The sequence below is a fragment of the Rhinolophus sinicus genome, chromosome 16 (genome assembly GCF_057876585.1).
Source record: "Rhinolophus sinicus isolate RSI-liver-muscle chromosome 16, RSI-T2T, whole genome shotgun sequence".
NCBI lineage: Eukaryota > Metazoa > Chordata > Mammalia > Chiroptera > Rhinolophidae > Rhinolophus > Rhinolophus sinicus.
The window spans coordinates 75,455,900-75,476,206 of NC_142516.1; the positions used below are offsets into that span (position 1 = coordinate 75,455,900).

At 37.5% G+C, this 20,307-nt stretch overlaps 1 protein-coding gene across 2 annotated transcripts; it reads left to right on the top strand.

Annotated features, from left to right (window-relative positions):
* Positions 1–1,685: 1,685 nt before the first annotated feature.
* Positions 1,686–11,842, top strand: PRXL2C (peroxiredoxin like 2C). Of its 2 annotated transcripts, XM_019712017.3 has the most exons (6): positions 1,686–2,070; positions 2,486–2,554; positions 3,444–3,497; positions 3,664–3,769; positions 7,756–7,887; positions 10,449–11,842. In XM_019712017.3, the coding sequence occupies exons 1-6, from the start codon at positions 1,861–1,863 to the stop codon at positions 10,574–10,576; spliced, it is 699 nt and encodes a 232-aa protein (XP_019567576.2). In that variant the 5' UTR covers positions 1,686–1,860; the 3' UTR covers positions 10,577–11,842. The 2 variants fall into 2 exon arrangements, with proteins under 2 accessions (XP_019567576.2, XP_019567577.2); XM_019712018.3 differs by lacking the exon at positions 7,756–7,887 and having other exon boundaries at positions 1,707–2,070.
* The last annotated feature ends 8,465 nt before the right edge of the window (positions 11,843–20,307 follow it).

Sequence of the window (20,307 nt, forward strand, 5' to 3'; positions counted from 1 at the left end):
AGGTCTGATGAGGCCAACAGATCAGGAGATAGTTACCATTGAAAAGATAGTTTGTTACTTAATTTAGTCCCAAGAGGAGATATAGCAGTGTCACCAGCACTCTGCCCTTGATATGGGTGATTTGAAAGGGCTTCAACTAGATTGCATTTTCTGAACTGCAAATGTAGATGCAAGGGTGGGTAGACTTACAAAGAACCTGAATGTTGTCTGGTCCTGCCTAGGAAATCTTGATCACATGGTCACCATCCGTGAGACACCCCAGTGTAAGACCAACCTCCAACTCTAGGGCCAGCTGGGCTTCATAGAGGCTGCAGAAAATTCTAGATTCCCTATGCTGCCTGCCGGCAGCCTGCCCTAACAAAAATTAAGGTGGAACAGCAATCATGTGTAAGACTACCTTGTATGCATTACGGTGGGACTTCTACAAAACTGACACCAAGCTGTCTAACTCCTTTATCCTCATCCCTCCCAGCTCACCTTTTACACACACACACACACACACACACACACACACACACACACACACACAGGTTATGGCACTTGAGGGGTCTGGTAAGTAGCTAAAAAACATCTGAAAAATGTTATTGACTCTTGAAACACCCCAGTACATTTCTAAAATAGGTTTATTACACCGGATCGTAAAAAGTAGAACTGGGGGCATTTTCTCCAGTGATAAAAATGTTCCATATTTTCATAGGGTGTGGAAAACAGGGGTGAATAATCAGGCAAAACTCATTTTACTGCGGACAGATGGGTAGATAGGTGATAGAGTAGTGTAAAATGTTAACGGTAGAATCTAGGTGGTGAATATAGGAGCGTTCACTGTGAAATTCTTTCAACTTTTCGGACACGTTAAAAATGTCCATGATAAAATTTTGGAAATTTTTAATTTTAAAATTAAAAAAGTTAATTTAGAAATAAAATTCAACTCTACACTTAAGATCTGTACATTACACTGTTAATGATAACTAATAAAAGGGGGGCAGAACTGAGAAGGGAGTGGGTTAAAAACGGAATATAAGATAAAATGATAAATCTACTGGATCCTAGATATGGTTGTCCCGGGTAAAAAAAAATTTACAAATAGCTCGGTAACTGGTTCTCCTGAATAGATAAGAGCTAATGTCAGCCCAGGCGGCTATGGAGGGCAGGGGCTGCTTCTTCCTAAATAACACTTATTTCGCCTGGGATCCCTCTCTCTCCTCCTACCAGGAGTGACTGAGTCAGAAACGCTCAGTGGTATCTGCACTTCCCCGCAGCATCACTACTTGTGGAGAGGTAGAAACCGAGACCCACAGGGCCTCGCCTCTGAGCGTACTCAGCCCAAACCCTGCGCGCCCCAACTTCTTTGTTTCCCCAAAAATAAGACCTAGCCGGACCATCAACTCCAATGCATCTTTTGAAGCAAAAATTAATATAAGACCCGGTCTTATTTTATTGTAAGACCGGGTCTTATATGATGTAATGTAATACAAGACTGGGACTTATATTAACTTTTACTCCAAAAGACACATTAGAGCTGCTTATCTGGCTAGGTCTTATTTTCAGGGAAACACTGTCGTCAACATGCCACCGCCATGCCCAGGCCTATAAGGAGCCTGCCCAGCTCCGCCCCACCTCTGAGTGCGCCCCGCCTCCGAGTGCGCCCCGCCTCCGAGTGCGCCCCGCCTCCGAGTGCGCCCCGCCTCTGAGTGCGCCCCGCCTCCCCGAACGCCCCGTCTCGGGGTTAGCCTGGCCTCCCCCGGCAGCATTGCGCCCAGTCCCGTGGGCCCTGTCCGGTGCGCCCACCCTGGCGGGGGCCGGTCTGATACAACCTGTGAGTCGCGTCCGCGCTTGGTCGGCGCGAACCCGGGCCCTCGTATGCAGGGCGGGATGGCTGCCCCGGCTCTGGCCCCAGTCACCCGGCAGGTCAGCAGCCGCGCCGCCCCGGCCCTGGTCCCGAGCGGCCCCGAGAGTGTGCAACCACTGGCTGCCGCCGTGGCCGAGCTTCCCGTACTGGACGCGTCTGGAAGGCGGGTGCCGTTCGGCACGCTGTTCCGGGACCGCAGGGCCGTTGTGATCTTCGTGCGGGTGAGCCTGAGCGGCGGGGCGGCCCGGAGCTGGGACCTCGCCCGCAGGCTGGGATGGAAGTTACTTCCACAGCCTTGGCTGCGGGGCACATCGGGGCCCTCAGAGTGTCAGAGTCAGAGTGGTGTCCTCTGGGCCCTTCCCATTGTCGTCTACTAGAGGCGTCCTGAATGCGAAGCGCTCCTCTCGCTTCCCGTAACGGGAAATCGACAAATAGCCCATCAGGCCGAGGCCATTTTCTCAGCGAGCGAGGGGCCAAGCAGGGACTGGTTGCGGCCCAGTTATAATGCATATTGGGCGCCCTTGACAACTTGGGTGTTCAATTAACTAGAGTCACGCGTAACGAAGTACTTGGTCCCTTTTGGCTCCTGAGGGTGTTAGTTGCTAACTTGTTCTTTTTGCCCTGTTGGGATTTCAGCATTTCCTGTGTTATATCTGCAAGGAATACGTAGAAGATCTAGCCAAAATCCCCAAGAGTTTCTTACAGGTAAGTTTCCTGAGAGTGAGCAGCAGCGTGCCCTATTTTAGGCCGACCTTGTGAAAGTCCCGTGTCGTTTATAAGCAATGCAGTAGGGTCAGGTGCGGAGTGAATGTGCCGCCTGTACAGCGCTGACACGCATAAACCCAGATTATCACCTTCCCACACACTTCTTCAGCACCTCCAAGAAGGGAAGAGACGCGTTAGAGATCTATTTCTGTCCCAACTTATTGGTAACTGCTTGCTTGTAAACATAATAATTTTGACGCTATCTAATAACCTGCCTATTTACAAATGTTGAATTGTGACAATGGCCAAAAACGTAAATGCTGGAAATTAATGATATTTTCTTCCCTTTATTTTTGTAATAAAAACACTCGAAATAGTTGTTCATTATAGGAAAATAACTAATATATCTTAAAGGTGAAATGTTGTAACAGGGTGCACATTTCACATCCCTATGACAATAAAATACATGTGTTTTTCTTCAGGCTCATAGAGGGTTTTCCCCAGGTGATCTTTTGAGTGAAGGCGTTGGGCAGCCTTTGTAAAACTCAACTATTTTTAGTAGACCTTATCAGTTGGGATGTGAAAAGATAACACTGTTTGATTAAATCCCCTACTTCAATAGTTTTATTCTTTTTTTAGTGTATGCCTTTGGGAAAGTGTAGAGAATTATTTACTATATTATTTTAAACTTACTTAGCAAAAGATCATCTGAATTAAACATTTTAGCATACATTTCTTTGCTTTGACTCACACAATTTTGCTGTTTATTCCATTCTTCTGGAAGCCAATAGATGGCATTAGAATGGAACAAAAGACTTGGATAAGGGGAAATTGTAGAAAACAATTTCTAATAGAGTATACATGTCTCTTTTTTTTTTTTCTCCTAAAGGAGGCAAATGTCGCCCTTATAGTGATTGGACAGTCATCCTACCATCATATTGAGGTAAATATGTAGCAAATTAAAACACTAACAGATTAAATCTGTGTCAGACATAAAAAATTATCTTATTTGAACCACTAAGTATGGGTTCAATGTATTAAAATTAAGTTAGATTATCATTACTTTCTCTCAATTTTTCTTATAAAAATTGCAAATATTCTTTTTGTAGCCTTTCTGCAAACTGACTGGGTATTCTCATGAAATCTATGTTGATCCTGAGAGAGAAATTTATAAAAGATTGGGAATGAAAAGAGGTGAAGAAATTGCCTCCTCAGGTAACACATGATATGTCTCAAATAGAAAATGCTGATGGTGTACTTTCACATTTGCGTCTATGTGCATGAGGGAACAAATGGTAAATTAATAAATCAGACTGCTTTTTATGATTCTAGTAAGCAGTCCAGATACACCAGAGTTTAAAATACTTATTTCCTGGGTGTAATGACATGGAAAGCTGTTTTTGAAACACTAAATGAATTTAAAAAGCAGGTTGAAGGACAATGTTTTCATTATGATTCCAGTTTTGTGAAAAAAAAACAAAACACCATTTCATAAACAAAGATCTATAGTGTGTGTGTGTGTGTGTGTGTGTGTGTGTGTGTGTTTGTGATGAAAAAGGCTTTAAAAGATACTGCAGTGCTTACCCCAAGGAATAGGAGTGAGGAAAGTGGTTTTTATTTGTTTTTACAATGAGTACATTTTACTTTTGTCATCAAAAGAAAAATAATTGCTTAAGTGAATATATTTTCATACCTCAGCATCATGGTTTTGAATACTCTATGTTTTAATTGGTGAAATCTTCGTTTTTATTTGAAGCCCGAGTCAAAAGGGTTAATAGCGCTTCAAGCAGAAATAATTACTTTCTTTATTGTACTTTAATACACCTTGTACTTCGTTTTATACTCTGTTATTGCATATAAAGTGGGGGTAGTATAGTTAGTTGAAGAGTTTGGTGTTTTATTAATGTTTATGTGGTCCACATTCCCTGCCCTTCGCACAATTCTTTATAATTAATAGAGCTTAATAAGCTTTAGGTCAATTGTTGATATGCGTTTTAGGTAGAAAGAACTTGGCTTCTGAAATGTCAAATAAGAACTCGACTCGAACTCAAACTATTCATTCTCAGCAAATATTATTGAGCTCTTGTTCGTGACCCCACTGTGTTGGCTACTCCCATGAGGGTAGTGATAAAAGACACAACCCTGTACCATCCCCAAACTCATAATCTACTCTGGGCGACAGAAACAAACAGCTGATTACAATCCAGTTTATGGGCTTATAACAGAGGAGAACATGTTTTGGGAATACAGTGGTACCTTGGTTTTCGAACCTAATCTGTTCCAGAAGACCGTTTGAGTTCTGAAACGTTCAAAAACAGGCGACAGCTGGGCTGCAGGATCTTGCACTCAGCGGAAGCCGTGTGACATGTTCGACTTCCGAGGCATTTTCGAAAACTGAAGCATTTCTGGGTTTACGGCGTTCGTAAACTGAAATGTTCGTAAACTGAAATGTTCCTCAACTGAGACGTTCAAAAACCGAGGTACTACTATACAAATGCCAGAAAAGCAACGGGAGAAAAGGATCTGGGAGGCTTCTCAGAGGAGGTGTCATCTAAGCTCACTCTTAAAGGAGTTTGCTGGGTGAACTGTGGCTGCACAGGGGTACTGCTGACAGAAAGTAGAACACACAGAAGCACACAGCCGTGAAAAAACGTGACTCTTGGATGAGTGCAGGTTCCTGCATCTGTCTGGGGAGCCAGTTGGGCAATTGGTGTGGACCAAGAGACAGGTTGTGGCCAGTTCATGCTGAGTCTCGGCTGACATTCCAGGAAGTTTGGATTTGTTGTGATGGTAGTGGGGGAGTCATACAAGTATTTGAAGTGAAGTAGGGATACAGTTACGTATCACTAGTGTGGAGGAGAAATTGGAACCCGACAACCAGAGCCAATGACATTTGTGACACGGTAGTAATAATAGGCTAGAAAGACATGATGGGGCCTAAAGTAGAGATGGATGAAAAGGAGGGAATGGATCAGGGAGCTGTTTATGAGGGAGAGTTGACGTGATCCCTTTACTGATGTTTTTAAAGAAAGCAACCTAGACTTTATTAGAACTAATGATGAGCTAGCATAAACACAGTTTGCTCTTTCTCTTCTCCCTTTAGTGTAGAAAATTGCAACAGTACGGATTGTGGACCTTACTTTTTGTAGACTGATTTCCTGTCCTGTAAGAGTCTCAGCACATATAAGGTCTCTGTATCATTTAGCACTTTCCATATACCTATGAGTTTTACTTTACTAATACGTCACCGTTTGTTGCCACAATAAAGATACGGAATTGCTAAGAAAACAGATGAATTCTAAACAAAAATAGATGCTTGTGATTATGAAAAAGAGTATATTCAAATCCTTTAAACTCCTTTGACCTATGTTAAAGTACTGTATTTCCAAACAAAATATTAAGTTTTCATAAAGTAAATTTTAAAAGTTCCTCCCTAAAACAACATAAATCTCAAAATCAGTCTCAGAACAGTTCTACTTGAAAATTAACACACTAAAAATATATTATACAATTACAATTTTAAATTAGTGGGACGTTTTATAAAGAATAATAAAGGCAGTAAATGCAAGGGAGCAGGTTTCCCTGTAGTATTTCATTTTGCCTTATTTGATAATAAGCTAATTTATGATATTAAATCTATAGTGATGACTGTGGGTAGAAGATAAACTACAATGCAGAAAACACTCATCTTATAATATTTACTTAACCTAGTGTTTTAAGTTAAAATTCTGCTCTTGAGTCCAAGAATCAAAGTAAACAAGAAAAAACTGAAAATAAGAGTTTTATACATAAGAATTAAATTCAAACTGGCAAAATTAGAGTGCTTCACTGCAAAAATTGTTAAAGTCTGTGTTGTGAAATCTCCAGTTGAATTTCTAACATTTCAAAAATATAAAATGACCACTTCTTTGGACATACAGAGATAGTTTGGATTTCTGAACATTTATTTCTATATAGATACAGAATCCTATAAAACAGTAAAATTTAGTCTGAAAAGACTAAATTTCTAAGCTAATGAGCCTGCATTTGTTTCTTGGTAGGATGAATGTCCATCCTTAAGTAAACACAAAAGAAACAGAAGAGTTCTAGAGATGAAGGGAAATAATAGGTATCCGGACATATTAAGAAATCAGGCAGGTCAAAGGCAGCATAATCATCAAAATAAAAAGTTAAAAGCAAATTGTAAAAGGCAGGAATAGGAGAAGATACAAGAAGGGTCAAGTGTCTTCACTCAAAGGGAATGGAAGTAAAATATCAGTGTGAGAAGGAAACAGGAAAACTGACAGCCAAGGAAAGCTGGAGAGGTAGCTGTAGTAGTTATAGCTAAACCCCAGTCTCAATGGCATAACATGGTCAAAGTTTACTTGTTCTTTTACATTTCAAGAGGGTGTATCTGTTCGGGTGCCTCTCCTCCAAGTAGTAATTCATGAACACCACATAGGAGGACCCAGGTCCTTTCCATCTTGTGGCTCTGCCATTTTAAACCCAAGGCTTTCAAGAATGTAGAAGGAACGTGGAGAATCACTTGTGGGAGGTTTTTAGGAGCTGGCCTGGAAGTGGCACACATCAGTTGACTTATTGGTTAGAACATAGTCATGTGCCATACCAAACTTCCAGGAAGACTGGGAAATGTAGTTTAACTGTGGTCCCAGAAAGAGGAAACAGGTTTTGACCAGCCTATAAGTCTGTGTCACAATGTCTCTTGAAAAGGAGTATAGCTACCTATTTGTAGGTTAGAGAGTAAACAAAGTATGAATGGGGAATTAAAAAGGCGAGCACTACCAGTTTGAGAAGTCTGTAGCAGACATTTTTCTGTGGCAGAAAATGATCTGGGTCTGGCATTACTTTTTCCTTTAAACAGCAGTCCTCAACTGGGGACAGTTTTGCCCCTCCCCCCCAACCAGGGGACATTTGACATCAGAGACATTTTCGGTTATTGAACTTGGTGTATGGTGGGTGCTATGGCATCTAGTGGGTACAGAGGGAAGGGTGCTGCTTAACACCCTATATTGCACAGGACACAGAAACACTGGTCTAAAATGTCAGTAAAAGGCTGAGAAACCATTCTTTGAAGGAAAAAAGACAAGTCGGAAGTAAGATGACACACAAGAAAGAGAATGTTTTATAGAAGTAGTAACTTCTTTTTAATACCTAATTGAATATAAAATGATAACATCTAAAGACAATTTCTAATATTTCAGGACAGAGTCCCCATATAAAGTCAAATATACTCTCAGGAAGCATTTGGAGCCTGTGGAGGGCAGTGACTGGCCCTCTTTTTGATTTTCAAGGAGATCCAGTTCAGCAAGGCGGAACCCTCATTTTAGGTCCAGGTAAGCATCAAAGTCCAGACACAGCAGGACATATCTCATACCTTTTAGAAGTTGGAAAGTAAATATAATGTGAGTTAGGTGCCCCTTTGTGCCTTCCACTTGTTGCGTCAGGGGAATGCTCTGTCCGGGTGGCACCCGGACACTGACTCCCCAGTCAGCAGGAGTAAACTCGGAAAGGCCTCTTCAGCCATCCTGGTTGAACAATAGCTGACCCGCAGGTGGAACGCATGAATAGGATCAGTAGGTTGCCCTGTGGCCATAGTAACCTCATGTACATAATGAAACTACCGGAATCATGTCCCCTGCTTGCTACCCTAGATAATTACTGTGAAACTTGTGATTCATTGTCCCCATGCTTGCTGATTGTAAGTGTTATGGCCTAGCATTCTTTCCAGACTGGTAATCTATTAGAAAAAAGTCTATAAAATTAGTGTCCTGGGGGAACCCTCCGATGGGGACGCTCGCTGGACACACCTGAAGCCAAGACCCTGTCTCGGTTCCCCAGCACCTTGGAAACACTTCGGGTGGTGAGAACTCATGTTGCTCTTTGTCTTATTTTGCTTTATTCTGTCTATCTTACTTATTGTCTCACTTAAGAAATAGTGTTTTGCTGCCTCAACTCCGTCTCAGTGTGCATGGTGAATGCGTATTCGACACCCAAATGCTGTGGCCACTTAAAACCTAGCCCCTTGCTGCTACAGAAGTCCAGAGGCCACCCACTTTCTTCATAAAATAGCCACCATGTGGAAGTGGGCTGCTTGATAGTATAACAGTCAGGATGCTGTACTTCGTAGGGAGTATCTTTTGTTTTCAAAGGCTTCTGTATATTTTAATGTGTGTTTATTGGATGTGATGTGCCCATCATTCTATACTCGAGTGTGTTGAGGTATTTGGGATGGGAAAGTCAGCGGTGGTTTGGTGAACTGTCTATGGCTTATAACACTCTTGAAAAGGTTCAGTAGAGGTGAACATTTCCAAGTAGGAGAAAATCAAGCACTTTTTTTGTCAATAGATGAATCAATCTAGTTATTTATATCTAACAAAACTAGGGGACTTGCTCAGCATCAGAAAGCCAGTCAGCCCTGGGGGCAGCTCTTTCAATAACAATTACTATAAGCCACTTCCTTTAAATAGCTTTATTGATCATTATGGACCATCTGAAATTCCTTTGGCTTTGCTAAATGGTTGAGTGTAGCCTCTGCCATGATCAAGTGTTGCAGTCAGGGACAAACATCCACATAACTGTCAGAAAGCCTAAAGCACTATGTTGTAAACTGTTTTTTCATGGTTCTTCTTCATTTTTAAAATTGTCCATGTTAGTGAGCGTAGCTTCTAGGAGTTATAAAATTTGCATTTACTTTAATAAATTCCAGATATCTAAAAGGAAGTCTTTAGAAGGAGGATTTTGACCTAGCATTATGACTTTTGGGCTTTTTACCTCTGTAATTCTATAGCTAGTTAAAAATCTGCCATTTGATTTCATCTCTCTTTCCCTCTGTCTCGTGAATTTACACCAGTTAGATTAGCCAAAAAAGAAGCCCTGTTTATAAGAATGAGTCATATAAATTATCCCAGAATGACATTGGGCCCTATTTCAGAATGACTTATTTCCATCCTCAGACCCGGAAGACATTGTTTTTTGAGTCCCTCGTCTCCATGTTTCGGCATCATTTGACCATACACGTTTGGTTGTGTAAGAATGAAGAGCACAGGGACAATGTCATTTGTGTGCCAAGTTGGGGATATATACTTAATATGGAGAACTTTTTGATACTACCCAGTGGAAAAAATGTAGCTTCTCTAAGGAAAGAGCTAGGTGTACTTACATGTACCATGGTTAACCCGGTAGTTCATTTTGCCTTATTTGCATTATTATTTGATAATAAGCCAATTTACAATGTTAAATCTATAGTGATGACTTTAGGCATCAAATAAATACAATGCAGAAAACAATATTTACTTAATCTAATGTTGTACGTTAAAATTCTGATCTTGAGCCCAACAATCAAAGTAAACAACTTAGACTATAAATTGTGCCTTTTTGAGCAGATGAAAGGATTGTGGACATCTAAATATATTCTGATTGTCTTAATGTCCTTATTTTTCAGCCTCTTTTGGTCTATGGTTAATGCATATAGCCTATTAAATCAGTATATGGGAGTGAGATTTTTTAAATGAGTGATTTATTCCATTATTACATTTAAGAAACAGATGTGATTTTCCAGCTTGATATTTGTGTTCCATATTCTGCCTATGTGTTTGACAGGATATTTTAATTACATTGAATAAAACCTAATAGAAGGTTATAATTTAAGAATCTTTCCCTTTGGATCTCATAAAACATTAAGTATCACTCTTATTTAACCATATCCTTGTCATGCTTTATTACCTTAAGTAAAAATTATTGTGGCATTATATAGAGAATATAATGTACTCCGGGTAATTAGTTCTTCCCTTTGGACGAATTAAAAGTTGAAAAGCTTCCTTGATTCTAGCAAGTGATAAATCTAATGGCTAATACTATATGCCAACCTCTGCCTTTTGTTCTTATTGTCTTCTAGGTGACAACATCCATTTTATACACCGTGATAGGAATCGGTTGGATCACAAACCCATCAATTCCATTTTACAGCTTGTAGGAGTTCAGCATGTGGACTTCACAAGCCGATCTTCAGTTATCCATGTGTGACAACACAGACTCTGTCACTTGCAGATGGACCCCTGATACATGGCCTGAAATATTGGCGTGTGGTACCCCTGTGCACTGTGCAACTTGTTGGCTCTTCCCAGTTTTTGAGGAGTTGTGAAAACATAAAGAGACATGTACCAGTTCAACTGCATGTTGAGAGGCATCAGTTGTCAAAAATGGGATGTACATTTATAATGTTATAGCTTTTAAAGTTTTATACAAAGTAAAGTTTTATTTACACAATAACACTTTAAAAGCTAAAAAAATTATAAATACCATTTTATATTTTATATTATGGTATATACATCCAATCAAAGGTTTTTTTGGCCATTAAAATGATAAACTCTTACGAAGAACATATTAGGGGACAAGAAAGCAACTCAAGACCTTTTTATCCAACGGAAAATAGTAAAAAAAGGATATTCTATAAAGAATATAATCACACTTTTATATGTATATGTTTATATTTTTGTATGCTTATTAAAGAAAGACAAAAAATGAACACCAGAATATTGCCTGTAGGTATGTCTATGTGGTAGGAGTACAGGTATTTTTATTTTTCGTACTTTCTATATTTCCCAACTATGCTACAATGAGCATAATTCATTTTTTGGCCAGGAAAATGTCTTTAAAAATTATATGAAGAATATATTCCTACATAACAAGCTCCGCAAAGGCTGCAGTTCACATATTTCTATCTTAATTGCTTTACTCGGAGGAAATAAGGCACAGCAAACCTTTCGTATAGTCTGTGTTCAAAGCACCTTGTCACTATACATTCGCTATCCATTTCACCAGGATTTGTTTTTGGTAGTGGGGTGGTGCTAAAAGAAGAAAAATATGTTTTAGGTATTTAAGGTATGTATTTAAAATATGCTCAGTATGCTTTTTGAAAGGAAATTTTAAGAACTGTTTAAAAAAACACTTTGTAACTTAAACATACTGTGGTTTGGTTGTACATTCCTAGACAGCTTCCATTTCTCATCCTGAAATTGCTTTTATTTAATTGTTATCTTTTATTTTTCTAGAGTCTTAATATGAAGTGGCCCAGAAATTCTGGTGAAAAGTACAGCAAAATCAAAATATTGGTATATAGCAAGTATAATACTGTTGAACTTACAACACACTTACATTAAGTCAAGCCTTTAAAGTCACACAAAATACATATATTTAAAGTATCCCAATATTTGAATGCATTTTCATGTACATATATATGGATAATCATGTTTTTAATCAATAAAAATTTCTTATGAAGTTTAAAATTAAGCAATTTTGTGCTATTTTTTTATAGTAAGGAAAGACTGGTGACCCAGATCTCTGCTGATTTTAGATTTAAAACTGCTGAATCATACCTAATACAAAATTTATATATTTATGAAAGTATACCACATATTTCTAAGCTACATGAATGTTATTTATGTGGCTTCTAGGAGGTACAGTTACATAAACAACAGTGCGGTGGTAAATTGCCTACCCAAACAAACAGTATAAAAATTACATATAATAGGTGCTATGAAATATAAAAACATGCTCCACATCCAGTAATGCCCTGGACTCAAATTTTTGAAAAACCTTCGTGTAATACATAGAAATACTGTATAAAGAATAACATCTGACACTTTTATGGTACTAATCCAAATGCTTCACATATATTATCTCTGGAATTGATATTATCATCATCCCCATTTTATGGAGAAGAGACAACATTTTTTTTTAAGCTGAATTTATAACAATGAGGATACTCTACCAGGGCCAAAAACAAGTAGAAAACAGGCTAATGACCATGCATTGAAGCCATGGGCTGCCCTGAGGGCTATGCCCATCCCAGGAATTAGAGGAGGCTGTCCCTTGGCCAACTCAGAGGGCTTTGCACAGTGGAGAGTTAAAACGAAGGCCACTGCATAAAGTTCAACCTGAGACTTATGCCTGAGAAGGGCTATAGCAGTGTAAAAATGGGCTACCAGTCACATCCATCTGTAGACCGAGGAGCCCAGTGATGACATGTGTTGTAAAACTTCTGCAATGAACCACTGGGCAACAAGAATTACAATAAAATGAAAGTGCATGTTTAATTTTTTAAAAATGAAATTTTTTTTTTCTCAAGAAGATTGATGAGGAACTAGTAACCTGCATAAAATGTTTGTTCCTGTTACCACCTACCATGATGGGGGCAAAGTGATTACAATGACCATGTGAAAACTGGAAGACAAACTTTGTAAAGAAGCAACATCATCTACTTAACAGTTAATCGTTATTTTAAGAAGAGTGTTCCAGAAGATGATTAGGATGTGCAGTTGCAGAAGGTACATTAACATCATTCTGTGAAGAATGATTTTTCATTTAGATCAGAGTTCTTTTAAATTGCTTTCACTCATTTTCAATTCCAAGTTTTCTTGTGCACGTACAAAAAGTGGAATGGTAGCTATTTATGGCTCTATTAGCAGAAAATTCTAAAAACTTACAAGATGCCAGTTTTGTATCGAATGCTTTAAATAGAAAATCACATATACTCATTCCTAAAAAGAGAGCTAAAAATAGATTCCTCTTTTCCAGCCAGTTTATGAAGTCAAAGCATAATCTTTGGAAGTTCATGCTGTCAAAGGTGAAACATCCGACATTATGATGAATACTAATCCAGATTCAGTTTAAAAATTCAACATTGAGAAAAAATGATTCATGACAAGATGAGTATAAATTTGGATGAATACATTTGTGATAAAAACGTCCATCTTAAAATAAAAAACACTGTGCGGCAGAAATGTACTTGAAATTTGTTGTGGTACAGACATAATTCATAATTTTTTCCAAACAAGCTGTCAATTAGAATAGAGATCATAGTTGTAAAAATTTACCAATTAAAATTTATTGTCGTAAAATATGACACTAAATTGATCATTTTAAGCATTTTTATTGTAAAATATATGTAACAAAATTTACCATTTTAACCATTTTTAAGTGTACAGTTCAGTGGCATTAAGTACATTCACATTGTTATGCAACCATCACCACCATCCATCTCCAGAACTTTGTCATCATCTCATACCCATTAAACACAAACTCCCCATTCCCTCTTTCCCCCGGCCACCGCCACCGGTAACCATTGTTCTAGTTTCCGTCTCTATAAATTTGACTCTAGGAACCTTAATGTAAGTGGAGTCATATAGTATTTATCCTTTTATGTCAGGCTTATTTCACTTAGCTTAATGTCCTCAAGCTGCATGCATCTTGTAGCATGCATCAGAATTTCATTCCTTTGTAAGGTTGTAGCATGCATCAGAATTTCATTCCTTTGTAAGGTTGAATAATACACCATTGTATATGTAGACCACATTTTATTAATTCATTTATACCTCCATGGACATTTGGGTTAATTCTACTTTTTGGCTATTACAAATAATGTTGCTATTAACATTGCTATATACGAGTAAATACCTGTTTGAGTCCCTGCTTTCAGTTCTGTAGACATACCCAGAAGTAGAATTGTTGGATCATATTGGCATTCTATGTTGAATGTTTTGAGGAAACACCATACTGTTTTCCACAACAGCTGCATCATTTTACATTCCCACCATCAATGCACAGAGTTCCAATTTCTCTACATCTTCACCAACACTTTTCTCTTTTAAAATAACAGCCAGTCTAATGAGTATGAAGGGATTTCACATTGTACTTTTGACAAAATTTGCCAATTAAAAAAAACGTATGCACAGAGTAACCAAACAACAAAATATCTTTGAGAAGGTGATGTTGAATAATACTTTTTAAAAAGTGAGCATAGCAGTCTATTTTTTCTGTTGCGCATCATCAAGCAGACATTAGAAACGTTTGAAGTGTTGAAGAACTGCTCTGTAAATCAACCTGTGTTGTCTGCATTAATAGTGAACCATTTTTTTTTTTGTAAATAGTTCCCATATTTCTTGATTTCTTTAGTAAGTTGGAAATCTTTAATGAATTTGTTCAATGAAGGGTGTGCCAATGAACTTTTGAAGCTTTTGGCAAATCATATGACTGGAAACAAATCTCACAAATAGACATTGAAATTTGGCTCTTAAGGAAACTAAACAAAATAAATAATTGAAAGATAAAATATGATTAAAAACTTAATTTTGAAATTCTATAACTTTGTTTAACAGTTTTTCAACTTATGAAGGGGCTCCTAATTTTAATTAGGTAAATGTGAATTCTGCATCGAAAGGGAATGAAATAGGAAAAGAGAGAAGATAATAAAATTGCCTATGATTTTGTAGCATCAAAATTTGGTGAAACATTCAAAATAATTATAAATGTAGAATTTATTTGATGAGTTTCATCGTATAAAAATTAAGTATTGAAGAAAGATACTCTGAGTTGACAAAAGACAGTATCTGAAAATATGAGGCCTGAAATATTTGTTTTTAATATGAAAAAAATGTACTTGAAAATATTCTCCATTTAGCAAAATCTGTTTGAGCTTAACAGATATCTCAGTACCTGCAGAGACAGAATATTCTCAATTTGAAATGTGGACTATAAAGAAGAATCAAATGAAGAGGTTTTCAATTCCAAGTCATTTGACTATAAAATGCAACTTTGAAGAAGGTTGCAGGGAATTTTGTTTAAAAATTAAAAATAATAGGGTCGGCCCGGTGGCACAGACGTTTGGAGCTCCGTGCTCCTAATGCCAAAGGCTGCCGGTTCGATTCCACATGGGCCAGTGGGCTCTCAACCTCAAGGTTGCCGGTTCGATTCTTCAACTCCCGCAAGGGATGGTGGGCTCTGACCCTGCAACTAAGACTGAACACGGCACCTTGAACTGAGCTGCCGTTGAGCTCCCGGATGGCTCAGTTGGTTGGAGCGTGTCCTCTCAACCACAAGATTGCCAGTTCGGCTCCAGCAAGGGATGGTGGGCTACGCCCCCTGCAACGAACAACTGGCAACTGGACCTGGAGCTGAGCTGCGCCCTCCACAACTATGATTGAAAGGATAACAACTTGACTTGGAAAAAGTCCTGGAAGTATACACTGTTCCCCAATAAAGTCCTGTTCCCCTTCCCTCAATAAAATGAAAAATAATAATAATATAACCATATTGAAAACACAGTTTTCAGAAAAATTCTAATGAAATGGCATTAGAGACAGAGTCAGCTTAGAAATGGACTAAAGTGTACAAATATGTGCTAAGCATGATTTCCTGCTTATATTATTTTTTTAAATTCAGATAATACAAAAAGTTTAAAAATTTTTAGAAATAATTTTATTTTTTAAATAGTTTTTTAATGGAATGATTGTATAGGTCCCTTTGAAACAATTGTCAGTCAATATTTCAAGTAATTATATAGTCTTAATTATTTTTGTGCTTTTTTTCAATCTCAAATGTTCTGGTTTGGAGCATAAATTATATATATGGTCACCTTATTGATCAACTTCATTGATGGACAAAGCAAATAAATAAAACAGCCATTAAGGATAAAGAATATTTGAACAATATACACACTAAGCTTGACTTAATGAAAAACATAAAACAATTTAAAAACACCCATTCTTCTCAAGAACAAATGAAAAATTAACCATATAGTATCCCTTAAACTAAATCTCAAATTTTAGACTGAAGTTCATGCAGACCGTTGTCTATTACTATTAAGCAATTATATTAGAAATCAATAATAATAACAAAACAAAACCTCCCATAGACATTTTTTTTTAATTAAAAAATCACTAAATGTGAGGATGTGGAGAAAAGGGAACCTAATGAGGAAGGCTGCCGGTTCAATTCCCACATGGACTAGTGGGCTCTCAACCACAAGGTTGCTGGTATGATTCCTCAACTCCCACAGGGGATGGTGGGATCTGCCCCCTGCAACTAAGATTGAACATGGCACCTTGAGCTGAGCTGCCGCTGAGCTGCCGCTGAGCTGCCGCTGAGCAGAGTTGGTTGGAGTGTGTCCTCTCAACTACAAGGTTGCTGGTTCGACTCAGGCAAGGGATGGTGGGCTGTGCCCCCTGCAACTAGCAACAGCAACTGGACCTAGAGCTGAACTGCGCCCTCCACAACTACGATTGAAAGGACAACTTGACTTGGAAAAAAAAAAATCCTGGAAGTACACACTGTTCCCCACTAAAGTCCTGTTCCCCTTCCACAATAAAATCTTTTATAAATAAATAAATAAATAAATAAATATTATTCTAAACAACTATTCCAATAAATTTGAAAATTTTGAGAAAATATATTTTATTTAACAAGTAACTTTTCAAAAGTCTCAAGAAGAAATGGAATACTATGTAGTCTTATAACCATTTAAAAATTGAATCAGCAGTTGATTATCAGCAGTTTCTTCCCACAAAGTAAACACCTAATCAAGAGGGTTTTACAAGTGAATTCTATCACATTTTCAAGGAAGAGACACGTACTGTGTTTCCCCGAAAATAAAACCTAGCCAATCAGCTCTAATGCGTCTTTTGGAGCAAAAACTAATATAAGACTCAGTTTTATTTTACTATAATATAAGACCAAGTCTAATATAATATAATATAATATAATATAATATAATATAATATAATATAATATAATATAATATAATTAATATAATATAATTAATATAATTAATATAATATTAATTTTTGCTCCAAAAGATGCATTAGAGCTGATTATCCGGCTTGGTCTTATTTTTGGGGAAACACGATACTTTCAATCTCACATAAACTTTTTGAAAATAGAATATAGAAAATGGGGCTAATTTTAGCTTGTTACTTCAATCAGACTAGGATAACATAAAAAAGGAATATTATAGGTTGGACCCTCCCATAACAAAGGCAAAATTCCTAAATTGAATATTGGCAAATGGAATAAAACAGTATATAAAATATTTAATTTACCACAATAAAGTAGGGTTTAGCCCAGATGCAAGTTTGGTTATACAGAAAAAATTAATATAATTCACCACATTAGCACATTTAAGGGAGAAAAACTTATAAGGTACCCAGAAATAAATCTAATGTGCTAAATCTTTATAAGAAAATCATAAACTTAATTAAATACATTTTTAAAGACTTGAATAAATGCACAGATATACCATAATCATAGAGAAGATTTCTCATTATTCTAATAATGTCTGTTGTTCTCAAATTGATATGCAGATTCCTAACAGAATTCTTACAGACTTTTTCATGGAACTTGATATGTTGGTTCTAAAATTTATGTAGAAGAACAACAGGTAAAGAGAAGCTGAGACATTCCTGAAGAAGAACAAGAGGCAAGATATCAAAATGCAGAATAAAACCATAGCAATTAAAATGATGTGGAATTGGCAGAACCTATCTGATTAATGGAATACAATAGAAAGCCCAGAAACAGACATACACACATATAGATACTTACTATATGACCAAGTTCATGTTGCAGATAACTGTAAAAAGGAGGGAGTATTAATAAATAAATGGTGCTGAGATATTTAATTTTCCATAGGAAAAGATAAATAAATTAGTGCAATATATCTAAGCCACTGTTTTTCAAATATCTGCAGCCAAAACTAATTCTCTTTGATAGATTCCTAATACACACCAAACACATAAACTTCAAAAGAATTAAAGACCTAAATGTGAATAACAAAACATTTATACTTTGATTTTCTATAGGAGAATGTCTTTATGAAATCAGAGTAGGAAAGAAATTCTTAAATAAGATTTTAAAGAAAGCAAAAAATCTTAAAGGATTTTGATTCAATCAAATCAAAATCTTTTGTTCATCAATGGACAGCAAAACAGGAGGAAATCAACTGAGAAACGATATATGCAACACACATAACAACAACAAAAATTAATACCAAGAATGTTTCAGAACTTCTACAACTCAATTTTTAAATAAGACAAACAACATAATAAAATAAATGGACAAAAAAGATCAACCATTGCAAACTTACGCGAGACAAGGCACAAAACCACCGTCACTTACAAGACCACCCTCACTTTCAACACCAATTGCCAGTTCAGGGGGTTCCCAAAACTACACTCAGGTTTGCTATTAATAATTCGCTAAAAGGACTCAGAGAACCCACTGAAAGCTGTTATACTCTCAGTTACAGTTTATCACAGAAAAAGAATTAAAATCAATAAGCCTTTAAGATCTTTAAAAGATTAAAATGAGCCAAGGGAAGAAGTACATAGGGCAGTCCAGGAAAGTAGCAAATCCAGAGCTTCCGTTGATCTCTCTCCTTGGAGTCAGGACAGCGTTCCTTTCCTGGCATCAGTGAGTATGCATGGAGTTTTGCCAGCTGGGGAAGCTCATCCAAACCTGGAGTCCAGTGTCTTTAGTAGGGTTCCATGGTTGATTGCCCACCTCAGTCTTGAGCCCCTCCTGAGGCTAAGTTGATACCATGTGACTCAAAACTCCAACCATAAATGACACTGTTAATCACATCCTTAGCCTATGTGCTATGACACAAAGTCCTCAGGCAAACAAAGACGTTTCTATCAGGCAGACATCCCAAGGGCCTGGAGGTTACCTGTGAGCAGCCTGGGGCCAATGCCAGACCTCTTTGGGGAAAGATCACATTCTTGACTACACAACCACAAATTATAGGGGGGGGGAAAACTCATAAATGGCTTATAAACACATGAAAATATGTCCAACCTCACTAGTAATTAAGGACTTGCGAATTAAAACCACAACAAGGTATTCTTTTATACTCAGGAATTTGGAAAAAAATAAAAAAATATGACAATAAGTGTTGAGGATATAGTCGTGGGTACTCTGATCTACTGACCATGAGCATAACTTTTTTATTGAGATATAACTGACATATAACATTATATTAGTTTTAGGTATACAACATAATGATTTGATAAATGTATATATTTTAAAATGGTCACCACAATCGGTCTAGTTGAACATTCATTACCACACATAGTGTCATTTTTTTCCTTGTGATGAGCACTTTTAAGATTTATTCTCACCGCAACTTTCAAATATGCAATACAGTATTATTAACCGAAGTCACTGAGGAGGTTCAGAATGAGTCACCCCAAGATGTGCCTCTGTGCTACGCGGATTGTTTTGAGCTAAAGGCAACTTGAGCCTCAGGCTCAAGAGAAACTTCTGCTCCTCCCTTACTTATCTAGAAGAACTGGAATTAGGGACCTTGTCCCATAATGGGAGATTATCAGAGATATTCTCTTTTGAGCCACCTATAGGGCACGGTAAACTTCTATTTACTAAATATCTGCTCTTCCTATCACTCTGCAATAACCTCTTAAAGCCCCTAAGGCACCATACCTCATTCCCTAGCTCAGAATTTCGTATATATCCATTTTCCCTTTCTGTCTCTGAACCTCTTGTGCGTGTGAGGTCTTTGACTTTCTCATGTATGCAGTCTTTCCATACATATGTATGCATTAAATTTGGTAATTTTCTCTTGCTAATGCTTCTCATCTCTGGTTGATTATTAGACTAGCCAAAATAACCTTGGGAGTAAAGTTTTTACCTTCTCCACATCACCATGCTGTATGTTACATCCCGACGACTTCTTTATTTTATAACTGGAAGTTTGTATCTTTTGACAACCCTCACCCATTTTGCCCCTTCCCCACCCTCCACCCCTTCTCTGGCAACCACCAATTGGTTCTCTGTATGAGCTCTTTTTTCCTTTTCGTTTTTTCTTTTTTATTATTATTTTTTAAGATTTTATTGGGGAAGAGGAATAGGACTTTATTGGGGAACAGTGTGTACTTCCAGGACTTTTTTCCAAGTCAAGCTGTTGT

What these genes read in the sequence shown, in the direction of transcription:
- PRXL2C (XM_019712017.3), top strand. Translation starts at nt 1,861, where the DNA reads ATGCAGGGCGGGATGGCTGCCCCGGCTCTGGCCCCAGTCACCCGGCAG. An exon ending in TGAAGAAATTGCCTCCTCAG is followed by an intron (nt 3,770 to 7,755) that starts GTAACACATGAT and finishes CTAATATTTCAG; the next exon opens with GACAGAGTCCCCATATAAAG. An exon ending in AACCCTCATTTTAGGTCCAG is followed by an intron (nt 7,888 to 10,448) that starts GTAAGCATCAAA and finishes ATTGTCTTCTAG; the next exon opens with GTGACAACATCCATTTTATA.